The sequence below is a fragment of the Kwoniella bestiolae genome, chromosome 5 (genome assembly GCF_000512585.2).
Source record: "Kwoniella bestiolae CBS 10118 chromosome 5, complete sequence".
Lineage (NCBI taxonomy): Eukaryota > Fungi > Basidiomycota > Tremellomycetes > Tremellales > Cryptococcaceae > Kwoniella > Kwoniella bestiolae.
Window position 1 is genome coordinate 88,869 of NC_089245.1, and position 21,851 is coordinate 110,719.

Here is a 21,851-nt window from a genome sequence, read left to right on the forward strand (position 1 = left end):
GCAAGGATCTGCATTGTGTGTTGTGCATTGTGTCATGCAGTGATGTTGGTGATCACGATGAGCGTGAGTGGGTAGTGACAAGATGGGCTGTATGGGGAGAAAAGGAAAGAGGGGAGACGATCGTGAATTCGAATGCCTCGGATTGAAAGGCTCTTTGGATGGAGATTAGCGGAATCAAAAAGATAGACCGGTCATTACAGATATTCAAGTCACTCATTACAATTGCTACTAATCGTCATTACACCGGTAAAATCCCACCCGCTAAAAGCGGGGTTTGACGCGTTATAGAATGTCACGGATTTACCCGAACAGTGACAGAGTGAAGTGAATCAAGGTGATAAAGTAATCCACGTCATGCAAATTGGGCTTGGTGTATCTGGAGCTGGCAGTTGACGGCAATGAAAGGGTTCAGAATAGGCGATATGCATACATATCCTAATCACATGTCAGCATCGTCATTTCAGACCACGCGCCAATGAAAGGTCAATCTGCGGGTGGGTCATATTCTGCTCGCGACCCGCAAAGCTTGACAGCGGACAGGTGTTCGGACGAAAGATGTTACGAGATGTATTTGTCGGTTCTCCGTGTGATGGGAAATGTGGGGTGAGTATGTACTCCTAGATTGTGAGCTTGTATTAGTGAAAACGGAAAATTGGTGTGAGAAGAGAGGGAAAGGCAAGGTTTCGCTTTGATTCCTTACGGTCTGTTAATTGCTTTTAAGCGGCAAGGTATCCATTTACTCGGTCCGGCCAGTGCCGTACCTTTGCTGGTGTATGTGGACATACATACACACAATTTCATCTCGGTTCTCTGTCTCATCGTCTCAAGGAGGTGTCCGTCATACACTCCTTTGGGTATCTCAACTGAACAAGGTTCAAAATTGTTTGATTGCCTGCTTTGCTCGGGTATCTATTAAACCGAATTCTCCAGCCTATTATCCAAGAACCTCAGTCCTTTTACTCTGTTCTGCCATGGATTGATTCGGGAATGACCATCTCGGCTCATCGAAACCAAAAGACACAAAGTCAGATGACCTCTTGAGTCGTGAATCGAGCCGTAGATAAGAAGAGGCGAGATCTTAAATATGGTATATATAGGTTATTCCCCGTGTTCTCCCAACTTTCCCCCAGAAGTTGCTTCGCCCTTCCGTATAGATCGACCGGAATTGTATATATCAAATGAACACTATACGATATGGCTACTGTTCACACTGATAAGCCGGAGGTTGAACATGTCGACCGATTCGACGCTCATATCGAAGAAAGGATAGAAAGGGAGAAACAAGATCTCCACAGTGGGAGGATCGATCCTGAGACTGCCAAGTACCTTGATCCCACTTTGATCATCGACGATGATCTCAACCGGAAGATTAAGAAGTTGGTGAGTCTATGATGCCCGATGTTTTTGGCGATATCAAGACAAGTTCTTGACAAGCATCATCGATGAGTAGGTCGATTGGAGGATCTTGCCGTTCCTGCTCTTGATCTATTTCTGTCAAACTTGTGAGCTGCATCCTCACACCTCCAGATGGATGGGCTAAATGAGAAGCTCATCATTTTGGTTTTGACAGTTGATAAAGGTCTGTCCAGTCCCCTTTTTGGGACGATTTCTGCCCAGACTGACCCTGTCCACAGCCACCCTCGCTTTCTCTTCTATCATGGGCCTTCAAGCAGACACCGGTCTCCACGGTCAACAGTACAGTACTCTCGGTACGATTTTGTACGCAGGATATCTCATCGGAGAGGTGGGTAGACATTGCTGTCACGGTCGCATCGTGTAGATCTGACCAAACCACGGCGGCAGATCCCTGTCAACCGAGTTATCCAAAAAGTACCCCTTGGTAAATTCTTGGGTATCTTGGTAATCATCTGGGTGAGCTTTACCTTCTCATGTGTATACTCGGGAAAGTAAGAGCTTATTCAATGAATGCAACGCTAATAGGGCACGATAGTATGCATGCATGCTGTTTGTAAGAACTTCGGAGGCTTGATGGCTGTAGTAGGTATCACAACGCAGTTTTCGTGCGCCGGTATACAAGAGATTGATGCTTTCCATCACATCTAGCGATTCCTGTTGGGTTTCTTCGAGTCTGGTGTACAGCCTGCTCTGATGACTTTGACTACAGTGAGTGGAATGACACGTTTTGCTCAAGGCTCCGTTGACTGGTTACTTTCTCAAGATGTATTACCGACGAAATGAACATCCTACGATCATTTCGTACTGGTATGGTATGCAAGGTGTCCAAGTGAGTCTGCCGATCGCATCCCTTCTCACCGCCGTTTGCCAGAGGACAGGCATATAATCGTATTATGCTGATGCTGCATACAGCTGTGTGTTTCCGGTCTAGTAGCTTTTGGTCTCACATACGTGAACTCGCCAACTTTGTACACTTGGCAGGCCCTGTTCATCATTGTGGGAGGTGAGCCCGTCTTCTCCTGATGTAGTTTCGGATGCCGGCTTAGAAGACTTCGGTGCGCAGGTTTCACAGTGGTAGTTGGGGTACTCACTTTGATCTTCCTGCCTGATTCCCCCATGAAAGCTAAGGTGAGTTTTTTTTTTCCCCCGGGATTAACGGAATGCATCGCTTAGACAGTATGTGTAGTGCTGGAGCGACAAGCAAAAGACCATGATCATCGAGAGATTGCGTATCAACGAGCAGGGTGTTCAAGATTCACGGTGGAAGTGGGAACAAATGTGGGAGGGTAAGTCGAGTATTCATCTGTCCAAAGCTACAGTACCGTCCAAGCTTCACGAATATCCCTACCATTGAGATCTCTCGCTCATGTTCCCCCACACAACTTAGCATTCCAAGATCCCGCGGTATGGTGCTACTGGGTCATGCAGATTGCCGGGTTCATCATAGTAAATGGTCTAGCGGTATTTGCCAATATCATTGTCAAAGGTCTTGGATTCACCGTCCGACAAACTCAGCTCTTGAACTTGGCTCAAGGTGGTTTTTCCTTGATCATTTACTTTGGTACGGCCTGGGTCGCGAGGTTGACTAATCAGACTTGCTTGGTACTCGCTGGAACCATGGGTGGGTACCCTGCACTTTTATAGACTAGTCGATGGCTGGTGAGACATGAGCTCATCGAAGATCGTTTGTGTGGTCGTAGCTATCGCTATGGCAGGTACCATCGTCCTGCTGACCGTACCTGTATCACCCAAGACCGCTCCTGGACTGTTGTTGGCTTTCTACTTTGCCAATTTCGTGATTGCTGCTGGATCGTTGCTTTACAGTATCGTAACTCGTAACATCGGTGAGCTGACCTTCCGGACCCCCTCATGCAGTCTAAACGGTGGTATCACGCTAATTATCTGGTCATCTTCTAGCCGGTCAAACGAAGAAGACTTGCGTGACTGCCATGCTATTCGTCACTTACGGTTCAGGATGCATCATTGGTCCTCAGGGTGAGCTTCAGTACCACAACGACCGAACCTTTCGTCGAAATATACTGATGCATCATCTTTCCAAGTCTTCCGAGCGAAGGACGCTCCCCGATACAAAGTCGCGTTTGCGGTGCACATCGGTCTATACGGTGAGCTACTGGTCTCTTTAACTTGAACAGCTCAAGAATACCAGCTGATCAAAGGACGCCCATATCTTAGCCTTCTTCATCGTTATGACTTTCGTCCTTCGAATCATCTTCATGCGAAGGAATCACGTTAGAAGGAGGGATCACGAAGGCACTGAACAACCTGTAAGTTCAGATTATCTTATCGCCGTGGATTGTATTCACGCAGAGTAGCCATGCTGATGTGGATCCACAAATACAGGGTGCCGAGCATATCGACCACGACCAGGCTTTCGCAGATCTGACGGATCTTCAAAACAAGCGGGCTTTCAGATATGTCTACTAGGGTGGTTCAGAGGCTAATCATTGCGCCGAGAATCTTGTCCTGCGAAAACGCTTTGTGAACGCTCGGAACTTGTTTGTCTTGTTTTGTCTTGCGCGAGCGATTCCTTTTCGAATGGTGGCTTGTGCAGTGTTTGTGGAATATTGATATAAGTCATGTAGCCTTGGGTAAATCGATTCGATCCTGGTGATGCTGTTTGGCAAGATGTATCGTCTTTGAATGTACTGTAGACTTATGTACATGTACAATACGGATCTTTCATCCAACGCTTTATGATCCAGACATATTGAAGTAGCACCGATATTGCGGATAAAACCATCCGCTGTTCTCTGGTTTATGAATGGTTTCTGTACCCGAGAGCGCCATATTACCCCCGCTCTGCCCTAATCTGATCTGTTTGGATTGGCGGGTGCATTTTGTTAAAATCACACTTGCAAAATAGTTGAGCTGTGTTGTTCCCTTGCCCCATCCCCCATACCCCGCCCTCCGCATCATCTCAAGCCTCTCGCAGTCAGAGGGCGTCGAGGTCCAGATCTTTTTCCCCGCCCCCTTCCCCATTCCCCCCTCTCACATGTCCCGTATAGGCTAAATCTAAACAAAGCTAAAAGAACAAAAGCCGCAATTGCAGGAAGGAGCACAGAATAGTAGTACGCGATAACCGGAGTGGGTCGGGCCGATTAATACGATGTATAATTTGACCAACGTGACCATACAACACTTGTAGAGCGTACATACCATACCATATAAATAGTATATATACATATGATCACATCAGCTCATCATGATGCCCCCTTCTTCCTTCTCCCTCTCATCACCATACACCATACACTCCATTCACAATGGCAACAGCAGCAACAGCAGTGGCTCAAGCACCCCTCAAATCAAAATACGAATCACACTATGACCCCACTCTCATCCTCAAACACCCAGAGTTCAAATTACTCAGTGACGGTGCTTCAGAACTGAAAGATAAAGACGCGAATATAGCTTGTGCTTATAACCCTGCTCATGAGGTGCATATGATGTACAAGCCCAGACCCAAGGCTGGGTATGGGGAGGCGGTGGTTCATGTGAAAGCTACTGGTATTTGCGGGTGAGTAAACATCCTGCATAGTATATGATCTATAGGAGAGGATGATCCTTAATGGATCGATGGGTGGTGGTTGTACTTGTGGAGGATAGAACGCTGATTGAACTTGCTGCCCGAACACAGCTCCGACGTCCACTTCTGGAAACACGGTGCGATAGGACCGACCATGATTGTTCGAGATGAGACTGGAGCAGGACACGAGTCAGCCGGTGAAATCATCGAGATAGGAGAGGGAGTGACAGAGTTGAAAGTGGGTGATAGAGTAGCTATCGAAGCTGGTGTACCGTGTGGTCAAGCGGATTGCGATCCTTGTAGGACTGGTCGATATAATGCTTGTGAGTGTGTATTCTCATTAGACTGCGTTATTCTCTTTTCACCTCATGGCTCCTGTCTCTTCATATCATTCATCTTGAACTCTTCGTTCCCTTTTGTAGAGAGCGAAGTATACTTAGATGCTGAGACTATGCTAACTCACCTCATCCATCTGGTACAGGCCAACGAGTCGTCTTCTTCTCCACTCCCCCATACCACGGTACCCTCACTCGATTCCACGCCCACCCAGCTGCTTGGTTGCACAAACTCCCAGACAACGTATCGTACGAAGAAGGATCGCTCTGTGAGCCTCTGGCAGTAGCTTTAGCAGGATTGGAGAGAGCTGGTACAAAGTTGGGTGATCCCGTGGTGATCTGGTGAGTGTTCGCTCGTACTTTTACGCGTCCTATCGCCTTTGCATCTATGCTTCTTGACTTTCCAAACTCTCTTCCCTTCTCTCAACCTCACGAGCTCTCATTGACCCTGCTTGATATACATACCTCTTTATTCCTTACTTCCTTTTTGACATCTGTATACCACAAATCATGAGCCTCACTGATCGACCCCTTCCTATAGCGGTGCCGGCCCAATCGGTCTCGTCACCCTCCTCGCCGCCCACGCATCAGGCTGTACACCCATCGTCATCACCGACCTCGTTGCTTCCCGACTCGAATTCGCCAAAACGCTCGTCCCAACCGTCAAGACCGTTCAGATCCAGAGGGAATGGAAACCCGAGGACGTTGCTGAGAAGATCAAGGAGTCTGCGCAGACTGGTATTAGAATCGCGTTGGAGTGTACCGGATTTGAAAGTTCCATCAGGGCTGCTATTTACGTGAGTACGATGCTATCGACTGAAGGTGAACCTGAAAAGAGAGAGAGAGAGAGGCTGATGTACGAAAGTAGTCTGTGCTGTTCGGCGGAAAGGTGTTTGTCATTGGTGTTGGACCGACTGAACAGAGCGTGAGTAATATCCCCATCCTTGATGCAATTCCATCTTTGTCTACCTCCTCCATCACTCCAGTCTCCACCACGACTCATAAACCAATTTAGGCCTTGTGCTGATAGTTCACCCCAGTACCCATTCGGATACTGCTCAGCCAACGAGATCGACCTACAATTCCAATACCGATACGCCAACCAATACCCGAAAGCACTCCGACTGGTCTCGGGAGGATTGATCAATCTGAAACCTTTGGTTACTCATCGATTCCCACTTGAAGATGCTGTAAAGGCGTTCCACGTCGCTGCTGATCCCAGACAGGGTGCTATCAAGGTGCAGATCACTGATTGAATATAGTCAAGTGTGAAATGGAATGGGTTATGAAGTATCGGTTTGATAATGAGTTTATGGATCTTGGGTGTATGGGATGAAATGGACATTGTTCTGGGTGGTATGTACATAATGAGGACTTTGCGGTGAATAGCATGAATCGGTTTCTCAATGGGAAGGTGATTCCTGGGTTCAGTGGGAGTGAGTGCCTGATAAGATAAGGGAGTCGATCGCTGTCAAAGTGTACTCTTGGCCTGCAATTGACTCACAGGACATGTAGTTCAGTGCTCTTTTGCTATCTCTGTCTCTGTCTCTGTCTCTCCCCTCTCTCAACGATGGACGAGTTCAAGATAAAAGGTGAAATGTGACTAATCGAATTAATGACTGAGAGTACCAATCCGGTCATCCTAGATCTCACTCTTACTACTGTAGTCTCTTGGCATTCATTTTGACTGCTTGGCATCACACTCTGTTTTCAATCGACCAGTCACCGCAACAACTACCACGCATATGTACGAGTAGTACTCTATCATATATCATCATGTTCATTCTATTCTCATACACACCACCAAGATGGCAATCCCAACCATCATCATACAAACCTACATCTTGTCCCAATTCATCCTCCCCTTCGTCAACGCTCAGTCCACCACTAATCCCGGTTCCCCGCTCTGTACATCGTCCACACCAGGCTCGTATGACCTGGGTCTGCACATCGTATCAGTCTTTGTACTGCTCGTAGCATCAGCGATAGGCGTCTTCTTACCCGTGTTTATGGCTGGAAATGTGCATGAAAAGAGCAGTAGTGCAAGTAAGAGGGACGAGTGGGTGAGGAGGGTGTTTTTCGTGTTGAAGTATTTTGGAACGGGGATCATCATTAGTCTGGCGTGAGTGGTGCAGTAGTGTCTCTGTTTCATTCCACCAGATATCCCAAACGATAGCACAATGAACTGTACGTTTGCTGATCAGAGGTCGAGTAGGTTTTGTCATCTCTTGCAGGAATCTTTCGAGAACTTTTCAAAGTGAGTTATCAGCACCTATCCCATCCCACCCCCCTCCCTGCTTAGTCTTGTCGCATGTCAACAACACTCTTTGACCGGTTCTACTACCTGATAGCCCATGTATCGGTACACTAGAATACAGGCCCACAGCGCCAGCTATAGCGATGGGCTCGATGTTGGTGATATGGCTGGTCGATTACTTCAGTGCTAGATGGGTGAGATCATCCTTCCTCGTTCCGTCTTTACTTACTAGTAATTCTACCCTTTTTCGGTACTGATCATTCACGGCACTATATCCAGGCCACACTACACGACCAATCCCATCCCACTCCAGACCTTCCCAAACCCATCCCAATCCCTCTCACAACCAGCAACGACAACTCTACAATATCCCCCTCAATCAACGAGATCCAACCTGCTCCACCGCCTGTCTTCCAAGATCTAGGCTGCGGACACGTCTACAAACCCACTGCCGACGAGCTGGACCCGAACTCCAAGAGAGCACATTGGGACGTCGAGCTGCTGGAGGGAGGAATCATCTTTCATTCTATCATGATTGGCGTGACGCTTGGTGCGCAGACTAGAGGGTTTGAAGTTACTTTTGCTGGTGGGTTTTTTCTCTCTCTGTTCAGCTCATTCCTTCCCATTATTCCTCACCGACTTCTAACGATCACAAGTGATCGACTAGACTGTTGCTAATATAGACGTTGATGCTCCACCGTAGCCCTCGTATTCCACCAGCTATTCGAAGGTTTGGGTCTGGGAACCAGAATAGGTGCATTGGTATGGAAGAGGAGTTGGACAAAGTGGTTAATGTGCACGATGTACGCTCTCACCACTCCTATTGGGATAGCCATTGGCATCGGAGTTCACCAATCGTTCAATGAGAATGGTAGGAGGGAATTGATAGCTATAGGAGTGCTGAATTCGATATCCGCTGGAATATTGCTTTACGGTGAGTTTACTTCCTGGTAAACCAGAACTTTCAAATGCACCTACTTTCACCTCTACAAGATTTATCGCCAATCGCGAGGAAGTACGCAACTCATGTTGGTATCTTTGATCCGTGGTCAGGCGGCCTCTGCCAGCTCCTCTTCGCAGAATGGGTCATCGGCGATATGCGGGGCACCTCCAACGCCCGAGTGTTCTCCGCCCTCACTGCGTTGTTGTTGGGAGTGTTCGCGATGGCATTGATAGGGAAATGGACGTGATCATGGACCATAAGATCTTGGGCGCAGGTAATTCGGTTTTGTATATAAGAATAGACTGTCAGTTCGAGGAGGACTTTTCTTGGTTTTACGGCATATCATAATTGCAAAGGTACGATAGAACAGTGATCTCAACGGTCCACATCAAATCTACCTCACTCCGTTTGTTCACTCATGCATATTGCATATAACGCTGCGATACAATACTGACTACCTGACTATCGTCGAGTATCTACAGCTGACATTCGGAAGCCCAAGATACCTCTAAATCGCAACGACTTATGCATGTGCCCTCCTCATCTCTGGTAAACGAGTACCCAGACGATCACGACCCGTCCGAAAATAGCCTTCAAGTCCTCGGCATTGCGAAAATCCAAATTTCGAAGATCTCGTTCTCATTCATACATATACTATACCCTCCAATATCGCGACTATCAATAAGATGCATCCGTTAACTTGCGCATTCATCTCAATCCTCTTCAGAAGAATGCTGTCTTACCTCTTATTTGCTAGCTTGTCGCTTTTAACAGCTGTCAAAGCAGATTACACCGACGAAGCGGCAGATTCAGACTCGTGCGAAGCTTCCACCCCTGAATCGTACAACTTAGGTCTACATGTCGCCTCGGTATTTGTACTGCTCGTTGCGTCGGGATTCGGAGTGTTCTTACCTGTTTTGATGGGTCCGGGGGCAGATGGTAATGGGAATGTATGGTTTAGAAGGACGTTCTTTGTGTTGAAGTATTTCGGTACGGGTATCATCATTGCTTTGGCGTGAGTCTATATAGCTCGCCTCGATTGCGCTGGCGCATGAGTAGTGTAGCGAAGCTGATGATTTTGCATGAACAGGTTTTGTCATCTTCTGCAAGACTCTTTCGAGACCTTTTCCAAGTGGGTAATCGCCTTCCGCCAGAGGAAGATAATATGGGTGCTAGCTGATTTGGAATTCTAGCGAATGTATTGGAGAACTGGGGTACGAGCCTACCGCACCGGCCATAGCGATGGGATCGATGCTTGTGATTTGGCTGGTCGATTACTTCGGAGCCAGATGGGTGAGTACAAGGATCCCATTGCTCCTGGTATAGACCAAATGACTCACATTGACTCTTGACGATGTGATTCTGCGCTCAGGCCGCTCGAAAGAACCTCTCAGAATGCAATACTCCTACAACCCCTTCTAACGATACTCCGGTAAAATCTCCATCACCCTCTAGCGATGCCAAGCCCATGTTCCAAGATCTATGCTGCGAGACCGGCTGTCGACCATTACAGGAACTTGATCCGGCTTCAAAAAGGGCTCATTGGGATGTTCAGCTATTGGAGGGTGGGATCGTCTTTCACTCGATCATGATTGGCGTGGCGCTTGGTGCTCAGGCAGATGGATTTGAGGTCACTTTCGCGGGTATGTTGTGCTCCCGTTATGTCTCTATGCTATATATGCATGTTTAGGATATTGTGCGGGTTGTAAGCTTGGCTGATCATTGTGATAGCTTTGGTGTTTCACCAATTGTTCGAAGGTCTGGGTTTGGGTGCGAGAATCGGCGCATTGGTCTGGGTGAAGAGTGAAGGTGGAGTCGCGTGGAAGAAGTGGTTGATGTGTGTTGCGTATACGGTCATTACTCCTATTGGTATTGCCATCGTATGTGTGACGACTTCCTGTGACTGGATATGAATAATGGTGGAAGAAGAAACTGATGGAGGTATTGTTCACAGGGCATCGGAGTACATCAATCATTCAACGAGAATGGACGAGCAGAGCTATTAGCTATCGGTGTGCTCAATTCTATTTCAGCCGGTATCCTACTTTACAGTCAGTCTTTACATCTCGCATATTCGGTAAAGCACACTTCAGTGGGATGGCGACTGAATTTGTTCTGCTACAGGCGGTTTGTGCCAGCTACTCTACGCCGAATGGGTCATAGGTGATATGAGGGATACTTCCAATAGCAAGGTCGTATCTGCATTGATTGCTTTGGGATTGGGGCTGTTCGCGATGGCTTTGATCGGTAAATGGACCTAGGACATCTATAGTCATATAGCTAAGAGAGAGATGGTATATACAGTACGATGGTATCGATTATCATCCTGTAAGATCACATGGGAAATCTCAAGTATTGATCTGTCATTTGAATATGCATTGAACTGAGAAGATCAAGTTGAGTATGAGCTCCCCGCGCGACATCCCGAATTAGGCGTGCTAGAGACAATCTGAAAGACTATATACAGTACATAGAGCCATCCCAGTCTCCCCCGGTATGGTGATCGCGATGGGGAAATCGCCATAAGCAGGGCCAGCACCTAGAGTTGGCATGACTGCCGCTCGACCACTCTTGATCTCATCACCGTTCAATCTACGAATCTTCCTCATCTCTTTCGGCTTGCCTTTCACAGTGTCCATCTCGTCAAATTCCAATATGCCGGTGAATACAGCCTCAGTTTTCAATGATCGGAAATTTACCATGTATCCCTCGCCTATGAGCAGGAAGGAGTCATCGGCTCGTTGGATGATCATGCCATAGCCTGGCTCCGGATGACCCCCACCGAACGTAGCCGCTCTTTGTATCTTCAGACGCCAATCGCCCATGTTAACCTCTTTAGGTACCGAGGGATCTGGTTGACCAACGTCAAACCGATCGAAGTAGAAACCTGTCACAAGACTTCCTTTTTGCCAAGCTTCTAGGATGAACCCTTCGATCTTCGATAGCAGTCCGTAATGTTTGGTCCAAGGGGACGTAAGAGGATCAAGGGTATCTATCCCGAACGGACCCATAGCCAACGCGTCGTAATCGCCAATAGCCTGCCAGATTCTCAGAGCGCCGTACTCGTCTCTTCGATGTTCGGGAACGAAAAGAGGTTGATCATTATGTTTGTATGCCTTGAATATCTCCGCATAGTCGACCAGGTAGATATCGGGACTGACAAATCGTAGGCTTGGAGCAAACAGATGGTATATATCGATGACGGAATCGGCTGGTCCACCCGATGGATATTCGCCGGGATGCGCACCGCCTCCTGCGGTAGAAGAGGGAGCAGAATTTGAAGTCCGTAACCAACCGTTCGTGAACATCGGTAAATTATAGATTCTCTGCCCGGCCGAAGCGACGTGATTGATGTATTTGGCGTAGTGATATGCCATAAATAGCTCGTCGGTATACATGCTGACACCGAAGACATCCGACCAGCTTTTCCCTTTGCTCTGCAATAACAACCTAGCATCTCCGAGACACGGTATATTCTCTTTCATCAACTCCTTTAGGTTTCCCGAAGCAGCAGCGAGAGAAAGTTTTGCGATTACCTCTTCGGGAACGGGCGAATCGAACACAGTATTGGCAATTGGCGACCTGTCCCTCGAATCTCCCAGAAGACCGACCTCGTTCTCGACCTGTACCATGATCACAGTTCCCTGGTCGCCGTCGACACATTTGAGATGAGCCATGAGAGCTTCAAAAGCTTTGGTGTCGGCATCCAGAGTGGATTTTGAGAATGGACTAAGGACTTCAACCATTCGAGAAGGCGAACCAGGGGTGGGCTGTACCCGTGATCGAGGAAAGCGCTTGGGGTCACGCTTCACCCAAGCTGGCGCATAATTCGACATGCCTAACCGCGTTCATCAACTCATTGCAGCCAGGTGAAGTCGGTAAAGGGATGACCAGATCTCACCGTTCTTCCAAGCGCCGAACCATAGTATCACCAACTTGATCTCATGCTTCCGAGCTCCCTCTACAAGTCTATCCAACTCCTCCCAAAAGAATTGGCCTTCTTCGGGCTCGATGTCTTCCCAAGTCGCGGGACCGAACGCAAGATTGATATGCTGAGCGGTGAGGATAGGCCAGATCTTGTCCATGTACTGCGAGGAAGAGAAGGAAGAGTTCTGCAGCTCAGCTGCGCGCAGAAAGAATGGTGTGCCATCAGCAAGAACGAATTGATGTCTACCCCTTGGAAGGTCCACGATGCGTGGCACCTTGTCGAGTCTCATTGCTTGAGACTTGGAGCTTGTCGTTGGGATATGAGTTTGGCGAGGTCCAAAGAGAGGCTGTTGACATAGAGACAAGATGCAAGGCTGTCCGTAAGGTAGCTAGCTCTTGTGGGGGATAGATTGATCATTACACAAGAGCAAGTGCCATGAGCCGGACCGGGGCAGCTCGAAGAGATCATATCGCCGGCTGAGCATCTATTCCGTGATCTTGCCGATGTGACGTTTACCGTGTCGATGGTTCTAATCAGACTCAAAGCCCGGGGATGTGATTCATGGCTAGGCGCATTGTTGCGTTGGCAGGAACTACAAAACCCGAACAGCCGGAATAGAGTGTAATGCCGTACAGCCGAAATAGAAACCTGTAATGCCATCAAGCAGCACCATTTCGTTTCACTTCCCTACCCATCATATATATATATATATATAGAGACATCCAAATGTCTAAAGGAAGATCCAGAATGTGAAAGTCAACATTGACACGCCTACATTGATAGCAACCAACATCGACTATATAACACTTCGAAGATGCCGATCTCGCCCAAGCTTTACACATTTGGTTGTGGATGCTTCGCCGCGTGAGTGTTGTGCCCAGACACAACAGGAAACGCCCTTCCGGTTGACTGAAAAATCCTATTTTGCATATAGTCTCGGTGCCTCCATTTTCGGTTATGACCTTGCAGTCATCTCCTCCGTCTTCACCGCTCCCGACTTCATTTCTTTGACGGACATTGCCAGCAATCCTACCTACCAAGGTTTCATCGTCTCGGCAATGTTACTTGGAGCCTTCGTCGGAAGTATTCCCGCTGGTCTTATTGCCGATATTTTCAGCCGAAGAACATCCCTCACAATGGCCGGTGTGGTCTTCCTGCTTGGAGGCGCTTTACAAACCGGGGCCAACGGTCGGGGTATGATGCTTGCTGGTCGATTCTTTGCGGGTGTCGCCATTGGAGGCTTAGGAACTCTTGTACCTTTGTATCAATCCGAAATCGCGCATCCCAGTCAGCGGGGCCGAATCATGGCGACGTTCCAGTTCTTCCTCGGTCTGGGAGCCTTTATCGCCACTTGGATAGCCTATGCCTGCGCCAAATACCGATATAACACTGCTTTACAGTGGCGCCTACCTATTGGGTTTCAGATGCTGCCTGCTGTTCCCCTGGTGTTCCTCACCTTCCTTCTACCCGAATCTCCAAGATGGCTCATGTTGAAGCATCGAGACGCCGACGCCATTAGGGTACTAGCGAAGCTACACGCCAGAGGTGACGAATCCGATAGTTTTGTTCAAGCAGAATACGCCGAAATGAAACGACAAGTCGAGGAGGAAGCAGCAGTGGATACAACTTGGAAAGCTCTCTACGGTAGCGCCCTGAACCTCCGTAAGGTCTTATTGGGTATAATTCTTCAATTCTCTGTCCAGATGACTGGGGTTGGGGTCATTCAGTACTACTCGGTGTGAGTGGAAGCCCTTCACCATGGCATCTCAGTGTTACAATCGTCTGAGGACTGATCGACTGTCTGGCAGCTCCATCTACACGTCCGTAGGCTACAAAGGGTCTCAAACTCTGCTCATACAAGCCATGAACAACCTTTTTGGTCTCTGTGCCGAAGTCGCGTGTATCTTGTTCCTCGACAAAACCGGTCGACGTGGACCTTTGATCTGGTGTAACTTTGTAGGGGGTGTCTGTTTTGCCGCTGCAACGTAAGTATCATGGCTGCTCATTCGTTCCTTTTCACGACATGCGTCTAACAAGTAGTTACAAATCAGGCCTCTAGTCCGAAAATTCACCCTCGGAACCGGCACCAAGGGGGACGGCTTAGCGTTTTTGGCAGTCACATTCTTGTACAACATCGTCTTCTCGTACGGTATTGGACCGTTGTCATGGGTTTAGTGAGTGCTTTGTGTCTTTCTTCAGATGTGCAAAAGCTGACCATTCGATCATCGCAGTCCTACCGAGATCATGAACACTGGTATCAGGGCCAAAGGCTCAGCTATCACCGCCATGGCAAGTTGGATTGCGAACTTCATGATGGGCGAAATTGCTCCTACCGCATTCGCTCAAGTCTCTTGGAGATTCTACATTGTCTTCTGCGTATGCTGCTTCACCAACGCCATCACCATCTACCTCCTATTCCCGGAGACCAAGAATCGAACTCTTGAAGAAATGGACGAATACTTCCGCCGTGGCAATTGGGTAGTCATTCGGGACAAGGACATGCTCCATTCGGCTGTTGATCCTGAAACGCGATTAGCTTCAGGTGAGTTGGACGATCTCGCAAACGGACATTGTAGCGTCTGCAGAGCCGCTGAATACCATTTCGATTGTACAGATGATAATGCCCCTGTAACCATTCCCGTCGCCGATGACGAGAAGCACGTATCCGGGGTTCATCACGAGCTGGCCTAATCATCCTGTCAACAAATAGCAAAGAGAAGAGAGAAGCTTTTTTTAGGGCTGAGCTTGTGAGAACAGAATCGGTTCCGCTATGGGATAATTGAATGTATCATGTAAAAATGAATGTATTCATGAAACGAGAGGCCTCTGCTGTATCCGCATGTGAAACATAACTTAGAACATGATCAGGTTTCTTTTACTTGCGCACCGGTGAGACAACCTGATGACCTGATCCGTCACAGAAATCCCCGATGATGAGAGATGATTATGCCATATACTGTCGGAAGGTTGCACTGAGCCACGTGAAGCAGCAAGAAAAGAAGTGAATGCCCAACGAGCATCTATTGACTGGGTTACTCGTTCCACAGTCTGAGCTGAGGCGGTCAACCGCACATTAAATGCTCAACAATGACATCTGAGCACCGTCAGATTTCCCACTTGAGCCGATCGCGTATCACACAATGTTGGGAACGGCGCTTGACGATATTACCGTGACTGAGATTTCGAGGACGGGTCTGATCACGACTGCAATTGCATCGATGACCTCAGTTCCGAAAGTGAAAGGTGTACTGCATTGACTCGTTGATCGCATAGCATTGCTGTACATGATATTTGACATTGCTCGGCTTGGTGCAAATGTGAATGTTCATATGCAGTGAACGCTGAACGAGGCGTCTCTGTATGTACAAAGACTATGGGACTATGAGATACTGTCACAAAACGTTCCAGGGTGGAGAACGAACCCCTTGATCTATCTCGAAATATCAGGAAATATTTGGTCTAGGAATGAATTTGCCAGTATAGCAGACCTTAGGGTACGCACTCGGTCAGCTTGATACAGACCATAACCTAATGGACAGCAGCCACTCTCACCAATACGCCTCTTCGGAATGTGTATCACCTTGTTGCAAGTCGGGGCCGTCCTGATCAATGAAGTATTCCTACACAATGGGATATTAGCATATTTCACAAGACCAGCAAGATGCATACGAACCATCCCCAAATTCAGCATTTCTGCGGTCTGATCGAGATGTTCCTCGGTTAGAAGATCATCACCAGTCGGTGCGATCAGAGCAGGGGATACGGCTCGACTGGGAGCCCGAGATTCCGAACTGAGCTTCCGGACTAGACGATTGAAGAAACGGGCAATGTAGGCAAAGGGTGACGAATCATCCTGATTTGAGAAAGGCTTGACGCAGCGGTGGATTCGCTGAATCATATCGACCACTTCCTTTCTTTGGACCGATTGCAGACGCCAGAACACCTAAAGACAGAGTCAGCGCTTCGAGTGATCTAGGAGAACCTGCAAATTTCCTGACTTTATAGATGACGATCCCAAGTGTCGAAAGGTGGACTGCAGTAGTATCTTGAAGATACAGCATGGACCCGTTCCCAGCCACGATGGAGGTCTGATCCACAAAAGCCCGAGTATCGGCTATCAACTCCTGTAACAACAAAGGCTGATTCTGGGGGTCCGCGCATTCGAGAAGCTCGAATCGGATGCTGACCATCATTCGCTTATCATACCAAAGCAGGAAATGATACTCGATCTCGCTCAAGCCTATATGTATAATTTGTCAGTCCACATTACTCTTTGGCAAGATTCCACCCGACATACGCAAGTCCGAAGCGAACCACCGTTGGGTGTGCCGATCATATTGCGAGCGCAAATCCGCCAGAATACTTCGTCTCCAGTCAAGAGGGATTGTATCACGCTCTCTTTTGTACTTCATCCACGTATGATGCGGTTGCGCAATTCTGAACGGTCGAATTGATTTTAGTCAGCTCACACCGACAACAGCGTTGACTGCACGACGCACTCCATGGAGCAAGCCAAATGCCAATCAGCAGGACACGACTGGGAATTTAAATGCTGGATCCACTGATCAAGCTAAGAGACTGATCAGCTTGGAATTCTTTGCGTTTGACCCACATTGCCATGTTCTTCGATCTTGATGGTGGTAGGTAAATCGAACATGTCCGAATATCTGTGACGTATGTTAGGTCGTCAACGAGAACATATGCACCTTGATGTAATCTGAGACCCTCACACTCGGTCCAGACCTGAAACATCACAACATCAAAAAGCGCTCGTCGGAGGGACCTGAAAGAAAGGGACGTACAGGAGAGGCCTGCATCGAGAGTCAGTACATGTCCCATCGTTGCAATCACGAGCGTAAAGAGTACCCACAGAACCAGGTCCGTTTCCTGTCTAAACCTTCATCTACATCCATTTCACCCCTAATAGGTGATGTGTGCAGCCCAAGCTGATAACTCAGCCTCATGGCTATCCCGATATCAACCCAAGCGGTCCTATCCGTGGGATGTTTCCAGAAGACCAAAATGATCAAAGCTTTGACCATCTGTGTTGTGTACTCTCCAGCAAAGATGGCTCGATGTAGCAGCATACGTGCGTGCGATGATAACGCAGCCGCTAGGTTGCGATTGAAGAATTTGGAGGACACTGCAAGTACGGCGGTGAAAAGTAACGGATATTCCCGGATCTTTTGGAAGGTATGTACTGTAAGATGGCTGTTAGATTAAGCCCCTCAGGAAGAACTATAGATTCATGACGATTGCCTACCCTTGGGATCAAAGATAGCTATCATGGCATTCATGTGCGTTATAAATCTGTTTAAGCGATATGAGTCAGCGACAGTCCGAAGATGTGAAGAACATTTTGAGAAACTGACGATAAGAAGAGGTTCCCGGCCTCTATCAGACTCAGGAAATGCAACGACACTACGATGGATATTTCAGCTTATGGTTGAACCAACACTACACGCTTGAGGTCTCACCTGGGTCTTCAGCGTTGATGATGCTGGCTGACACACTGCTAATGGCCGCAGAGAGACTGGTACTGTTGAAGCCTGTGTCAGTCCACGCCGAACCTGAACCTAGGTCCTGACCTTCCCATGAGTCAAAATGGCCAGGATCCAAGTGCTGAGATACGCTGAATTGTCGTTGAGATGTGTTTTGGAGGCTACTGGATCCAATTGAACTGCTGGTTCCACCAGTTTCGTGTCCGGATGTAAAGAGCTGTGATTGCTCAGCGTCCAGAGCATTGGCGAGTATGCCGCTCCGATTGATTTGATCGATCGGCGGAAGGTGAGATGCGGTTTGGGAACCAGCGGGGAGGTGCCGTGCGGCCATTGACGGTGATGGGGATACGATTCTCGCTTGCATTGCTTTCGCAACAGCGTCCGAACCAGTGCCCCGCCTCTTGCGGACAGGGTATTGACAGGGCATGTCGAATCTCTCTGCACAGTCGATGAGCTTCTTTACAGCTTTCTTGAAAAGAGCGCACCACATCGTTCACACCGAGCTTCCGACGGTGTGCCTTCCACAGTAACACATTTCGCCTAGATAGGGACATCTGCACTCAGCATCACAATGAAGTATGCACTGTATTGTTCAGCCGTACCTTTGCTCCGCGACATCTCAAGCAGCTAATTATGCAATGCATGGTCAGCGACAAAGCGGTCTGGAGGTCCAGACGGAACTCACGCCAGGGACCGACGGGTTTGACTAGGCGCAATCATTGGCTCAAAGCAATGTATTCTGGGAGATCAAGGTGTTGTAGTGCCAGAGCGGCTTCCGGCGAAACAAGTCGTGGAGAGATGAAGTTGAAGGTCCTTCGATATACTTGACTCCTTGGGTAGGGAGACTTTGACAGTCACAGTCTGTCAAAAACAATGCTGCAGGAGCTTCGGGTATCCAGTTCCCCTCAACAGGGTGTGGACATAACGAGAAGTTTACAGTAACGGCGATTGCGATATTGTACAGCCGAAGTACCGGTGAACAGCCGGTATAGTTGGGATGGCACGTGGTATGTGAGGGAGGGCGTTACGTTGTATGACAGCTTATCATCGCTCAACTCTCTCCCTCATTTCCACCATCCCCCTGATTCCTCATCCTCATCAATTCGCTTGCTTTCCATCATAGGTTGTAGCCTTGAATGACCCGGTATGTCCAGCGAGCTGTAGGCGCGAGGTGCTGTACCCCCTTGTCCTAGAATGGAGCGACCTGCGCTAGTTGCACTTGTAGATTCAAGAGGTTTCAGGATCCGGAGGTTAGCTTACCTTGGTACAATTGGTGTGAGTGATTTGCTTGGGCTCTGTTCTCCCCTGGCACACCTGCGTTCCGGTACCAACTCCGACTCTGTACGGTCCGTCGTCCGCTTCCCGTCACCTTCGCTCTTTGGGAGACAGGCCAGAAATGTAGACAATTCACCCAAGTTCACCTTATCCCCCTGCGATGAAGTCGAGGATGGACACGCCCGAGATGATAAGGAAGAATGATAATGCTCAAAAGGTCCCTCCGCCCTCATACGGAGTGCATAGCATCATCTTCACTTTCGACAACCCTATACACATTACTCAACTCCTCCGCTTCGGCCACAAGCCCCTCCAACCTCTCTTCCTCCACCTCCCCCTTCTCCTCCCGCTCTCGCCGGAACTCAACCATGTTCATCTCCTCTCTCTCTCAGACCAATCTGGAGGTTGATGGTATCGCTTGGTGTCCCTACCTCATTCGTCGTCGGGATAGAGGATACGCGTCACCTAACTCTCACCGTCAGCGATGGCAGCTGGTGTGTAGGATGTACCCACTTGGCATATGGAGATGGTGGGGGAAGCTTTCGGATTGATGGCCGTGGTGGCGAGTCGCAAATTCATCTTGAACCTGCCAACTCTGATCCCACTCCACAGAGTAACCTTGTCGCTCAGGACAGGAAGGATTCTTGATTTCCTATTTGCATCCTCGACCTGGTCGGGGAGAGAATGAAAAACTTGTGCGAGCTCGCCAATAGCGTCTCGGTACTGAGAGCATAACAGGGTCAGCACTAGCCATGGACCTTGTGCGAATCATACTTTGACAGACGTTCACCCTCACCCAGCACGACGGAAAGTAACTCACCATCTCCCAAGGCAACAGCACGGTATCATCCTCGTACTTATCGTCTCCCAGCCCCCACAAGATTTCAAACAACCTTCCTTCTTCCTGAGACCTCGCAGGTTCCACCTTCACACGCGGAGGGGTACTCCATCATCCCCACACACCTTGCCGAGATATCGATCCTATCGATCGTCCCACCTCTCAGAAGTGTTTCCTGTGGGCGGATGGGACGTAGATGATATCGGCAGCTCTTCTCTTGATGGTGGTGTACCCGATGGGTGTCTCCTTGAAGAGATTCCTCACCAGGTCTCCCAGATCAAACAGATCGTGTACCATCCAAACCTCGGTGGCATTGGCTGCGAAAGCATTCAAGAGGTTCTTGACCTGGGGAAGAAGGGGGGGGGGGACGACGACCGATTTGGTGTCTGGGTAGGGAGCAGTAGACGAGGTGAGGGTCATAGTGGTGGTTGAGTCGGGGTGAGGTGGTGGGGCGGTATATTGAGGGTGAAACAGAGGGATGTTGGATACTATCTGCACATATTGAACATCTTGCTCAGTTGATCTGGTTGCGTACGACGTGAACGAGAGACTGACCTCGACACAACACCGGACTGTCTCCATCGGCGTGACACCAGTATAGTCTCGGACCTTCACCGAGGAGTACCACCACACCCTTCGCACACAACGAAGCCCTTTCCACCAACATACAGTACCTCTCATATCAATGGAAACTAAGCGTCGTTCGTCATTGTCAAACTTGGCAGGCAACCTTTCCCTCCCAAGGTCTCAATCCTGAAAAACCTTGTCCTGCTCCTCAGAAGAGAGTATATCCTTTCCATCATCCAACAACCATTTTGGATGAAAGGCTTTGACCCATATCTTGGTCAACTTCTGCATTGTTGGATCGTTGACCTGGGTGTATTTTTGTTGCTGAGATAGTCCCAATTAAGGTTGTTCGTAACCGTTTTCTCGTCAAACGTCCACAATCCCGCGGACTTCCCCTGTGACGTGCATGTTGGGAGGTAGGAAGTCTCCTGATCTGAATCAATTGGGAGTGAGTGGAGTGGACTTTGGGTCGGATGTTTTGAATCAGCTGACGATGGATGACATGTTGTGGAGAGGGGAATGTTGTTGTGAAGAGGGGATTTGATGTCGTTGACTCGTCCTGGATGTTTTTTGACGATGTTGCAAGTGAGAAGTGACCGTGATGACACTGCTGAGATATAGCATGCAGTGGGTAGGGAGTGCTGACTCGAAATCTGAGTGTGAATATGGGTATGAGTGTAAGGTGATATCAGTATCAATTGAATAAAGAAAGAGAAAGAAACAAGGAGGAAGATGATATCAGTCGTCGTATTTATATATATGTTTTCTGGTCAATCTCAAGTCAGCTCACCATGGCATATAATCACGGTCTGAGCGCATCATCATCCTTGTTCTCCATTCCCATCAGCTAGTCATTCCTACCTCAACACCATGTTCACGACCCTCACAAATCACATGATCTAATCATCTCCATCAAGACTATGCGGATCGGGACAATCGAATCAGAAAGTGGCACAGGAGATACGGCGCAGTTGATCAGCTATTGGATTAAATCACATATTACAGTGGTGGGTCCTTCGTTCAGACCTCATATTTCGACAAGAGTGACTCGATCATTCAGGGCTGACTCCTGGGGCGCGAGCATCGACGTGTAACTTGATCGGAAGCCATGCAGAGAAAAAGGGTAAACGTACATTGCTCTTGAACTACAAAAGGCAAAGTGAATACAGAGAATCTACCTAAGGTACGTGGGATTGGGGATTATATGTAAACGTAAACAGCAAAAGACAAGTAAATAACGAAAGCAC

General features: G+C 48.4%; 8 protein-coding genes across 8 annotated transcripts; 5 read left to right on the top strand and 3 right to left on the bottom strand.

Annotated features, from left to right (window-relative positions):
- Positions 1-1,194: 1,194 nt before the first annotated feature.
- On the top strand, positions 1,195-3,861 carry I302_106431 (uncharacterized protein; the record flags this gene model as incomplete). The annotated part of the gene is made up of 16 exons (XM_065870275.1): positions 1,195-1,380; positions 1,451-1,502; positions 1,635-1,744; positions 1,804-1,872; positions 1,942-1,998; positions 2,065-2,124; positions 2,180-2,245; positions 2,329-2,419; positions 2,480-2,544; positions 2,603-2,702; positions 2,804-3,037; positions 3,117-3,260; positions 3,334-3,411; positions 3,477-3,539; positions 3,610-3,701; positions 3,778-3,861. 16 exons carry the CDS (start codon positions 1,195-1,197, stop codon positions 3,859-3,861), a joined length of 1,551 nt encoding a protein of 516 aa, XP_065726347.1.
- An 836-nt stretch (positions 3,862-4,697) lies between these two features.
- Positions 4,698-6,551, top strand: I302_106432 (uncharacterized protein; the record flags this gene model as incomplete). Its single annotated transcript, XM_065870276.1, has 6 exons — positions 4,698-4,951; positions 5,072-5,283; positions 5,442-5,637; positions 5,837-6,092; positions 6,164-6,220; positions 6,336-6,551. The coding sequence occupies 6 exons, from the start codon at positions 4,698-4,700 to the stop codon at positions 6,549-6,551; spliced, it is 1,191 nt and encodes a 396-aa protein (XP_065726348.1).
- Positions 6,552-7,103: 552 nt separating this feature from the next.
- I302_106433 (uncharacterized protein) lies at positions 7,104-8,742 on the top strand (the record flags this gene model as incomplete). The annotated part of the gene is made up of 6 exons (XM_065870277.1): positions 7,104-7,417; positions 7,511-7,552; positions 7,647-7,746; positions 7,832-8,138; positions 8,256-8,486; positions 8,606-8,742. 6 exons carry the CDS (start codon positions 7,104-7,106, stop codon positions 8,740-8,742), a joined length of 1,131 nt encoding a protein of 376 aa, XP_065726349.1.
- A 484-nt stretch (positions 8,743-9,226) lies between these two features.
- On the top strand, positions 9,227-10,756 carry I302_106434 (uncharacterized protein; the record flags this gene model as incomplete). The annotated part of the gene is made up of 7 exons (XM_019192921.1): positions 9,227-9,510; positions 9,586-9,627; positions 9,689-9,788; positions 9,868-10,138; positions 10,227-10,375; positions 10,450-10,546; positions 10,620-10,756. 7 exons carry the CDS (start codon positions 9,227-9,229, stop codon positions 10,754-10,756), a joined length of 1,080 nt encoding a protein of 359 aa, XP_019045918.1.
- Positions 10,757-10,933: 177 nt separating this feature from the next.
- I302_106435 (uncharacterized protein) lies at positions 10,934-12,712 on the bottom strand (the record flags this gene model as incomplete). The annotated part of the gene is made up of 2 exons (XM_019192920.1): positions 10,934-12,333; positions 12,397-12,712. 2 exons carry the CDS (start codon positions 12,710-12,712, stop codon positions 10,934-10,936), a joined length of 1,716 nt encoding a protein of 571 aa, XP_019045917.1.
- Positions 12,713-13,237: 525 nt separating this feature from the next.
- On the top strand, positions 13,238-15,114 carry I302_106436 (uncharacterized protein; the record flags this gene model as incomplete). The annotated part of the gene is made up of 6 exons (XM_019192919.1): positions 13,238-13,287; positions 13,358-14,161; positions 14,232-14,408; positions 14,475-14,597; positions 14,655-14,965; positions 15,038-15,114. The coding sequence occupies 6 exons, from the start codon at positions 13,238-13,240 to the stop codon at positions 15,112-15,114; spliced, it is 1,542 nt and encodes a 513-aa protein (XP_019045916.1).
- Positions 15,115-15,971: 857 nt separating this feature from the next.
- Positions 15,972-18,351, bottom strand: I302_106437 (uncharacterized protein; the record flags this gene model as incomplete). The annotated part of the gene is made up of 10 exons (XM_065870278.1): positions 15,972-16,043; positions 16,097-16,366; positions 16,422-16,663; positions 16,721-16,860; positions 16,923-16,993; positions 17,036-17,090; positions 17,275-17,623; positions 17,687-17,733; positions 17,796-17,844; positions 17,901-18,351. 10 exons carry the CDS (start codon positions 18,349-18,351, stop codon positions 15,972-15,974), a joined length of 1,746 nt encoding a protein of 581 aa, XP_065726350.1.
- Positions 18,352-20,199: 1,848 nt separating this feature from the next.
- I302_106438 (uncharacterized protein) lies at positions 20,200-20,704 on the bottom strand (the record flags this gene model as incomplete). The annotated part of the gene is made up of 2 exons (XM_065870279.1): positions 20,200-20,525; positions 20,593-20,704. 2 exons carry the CDS (start codon positions 20,702-20,704, stop codon positions 20,200-20,202), a joined length of 438 nt encoding a protein of 145 aa, XP_065726351.1.
- Positions 20,705-21,851: the final 1,147 nt, after the last annotated feature.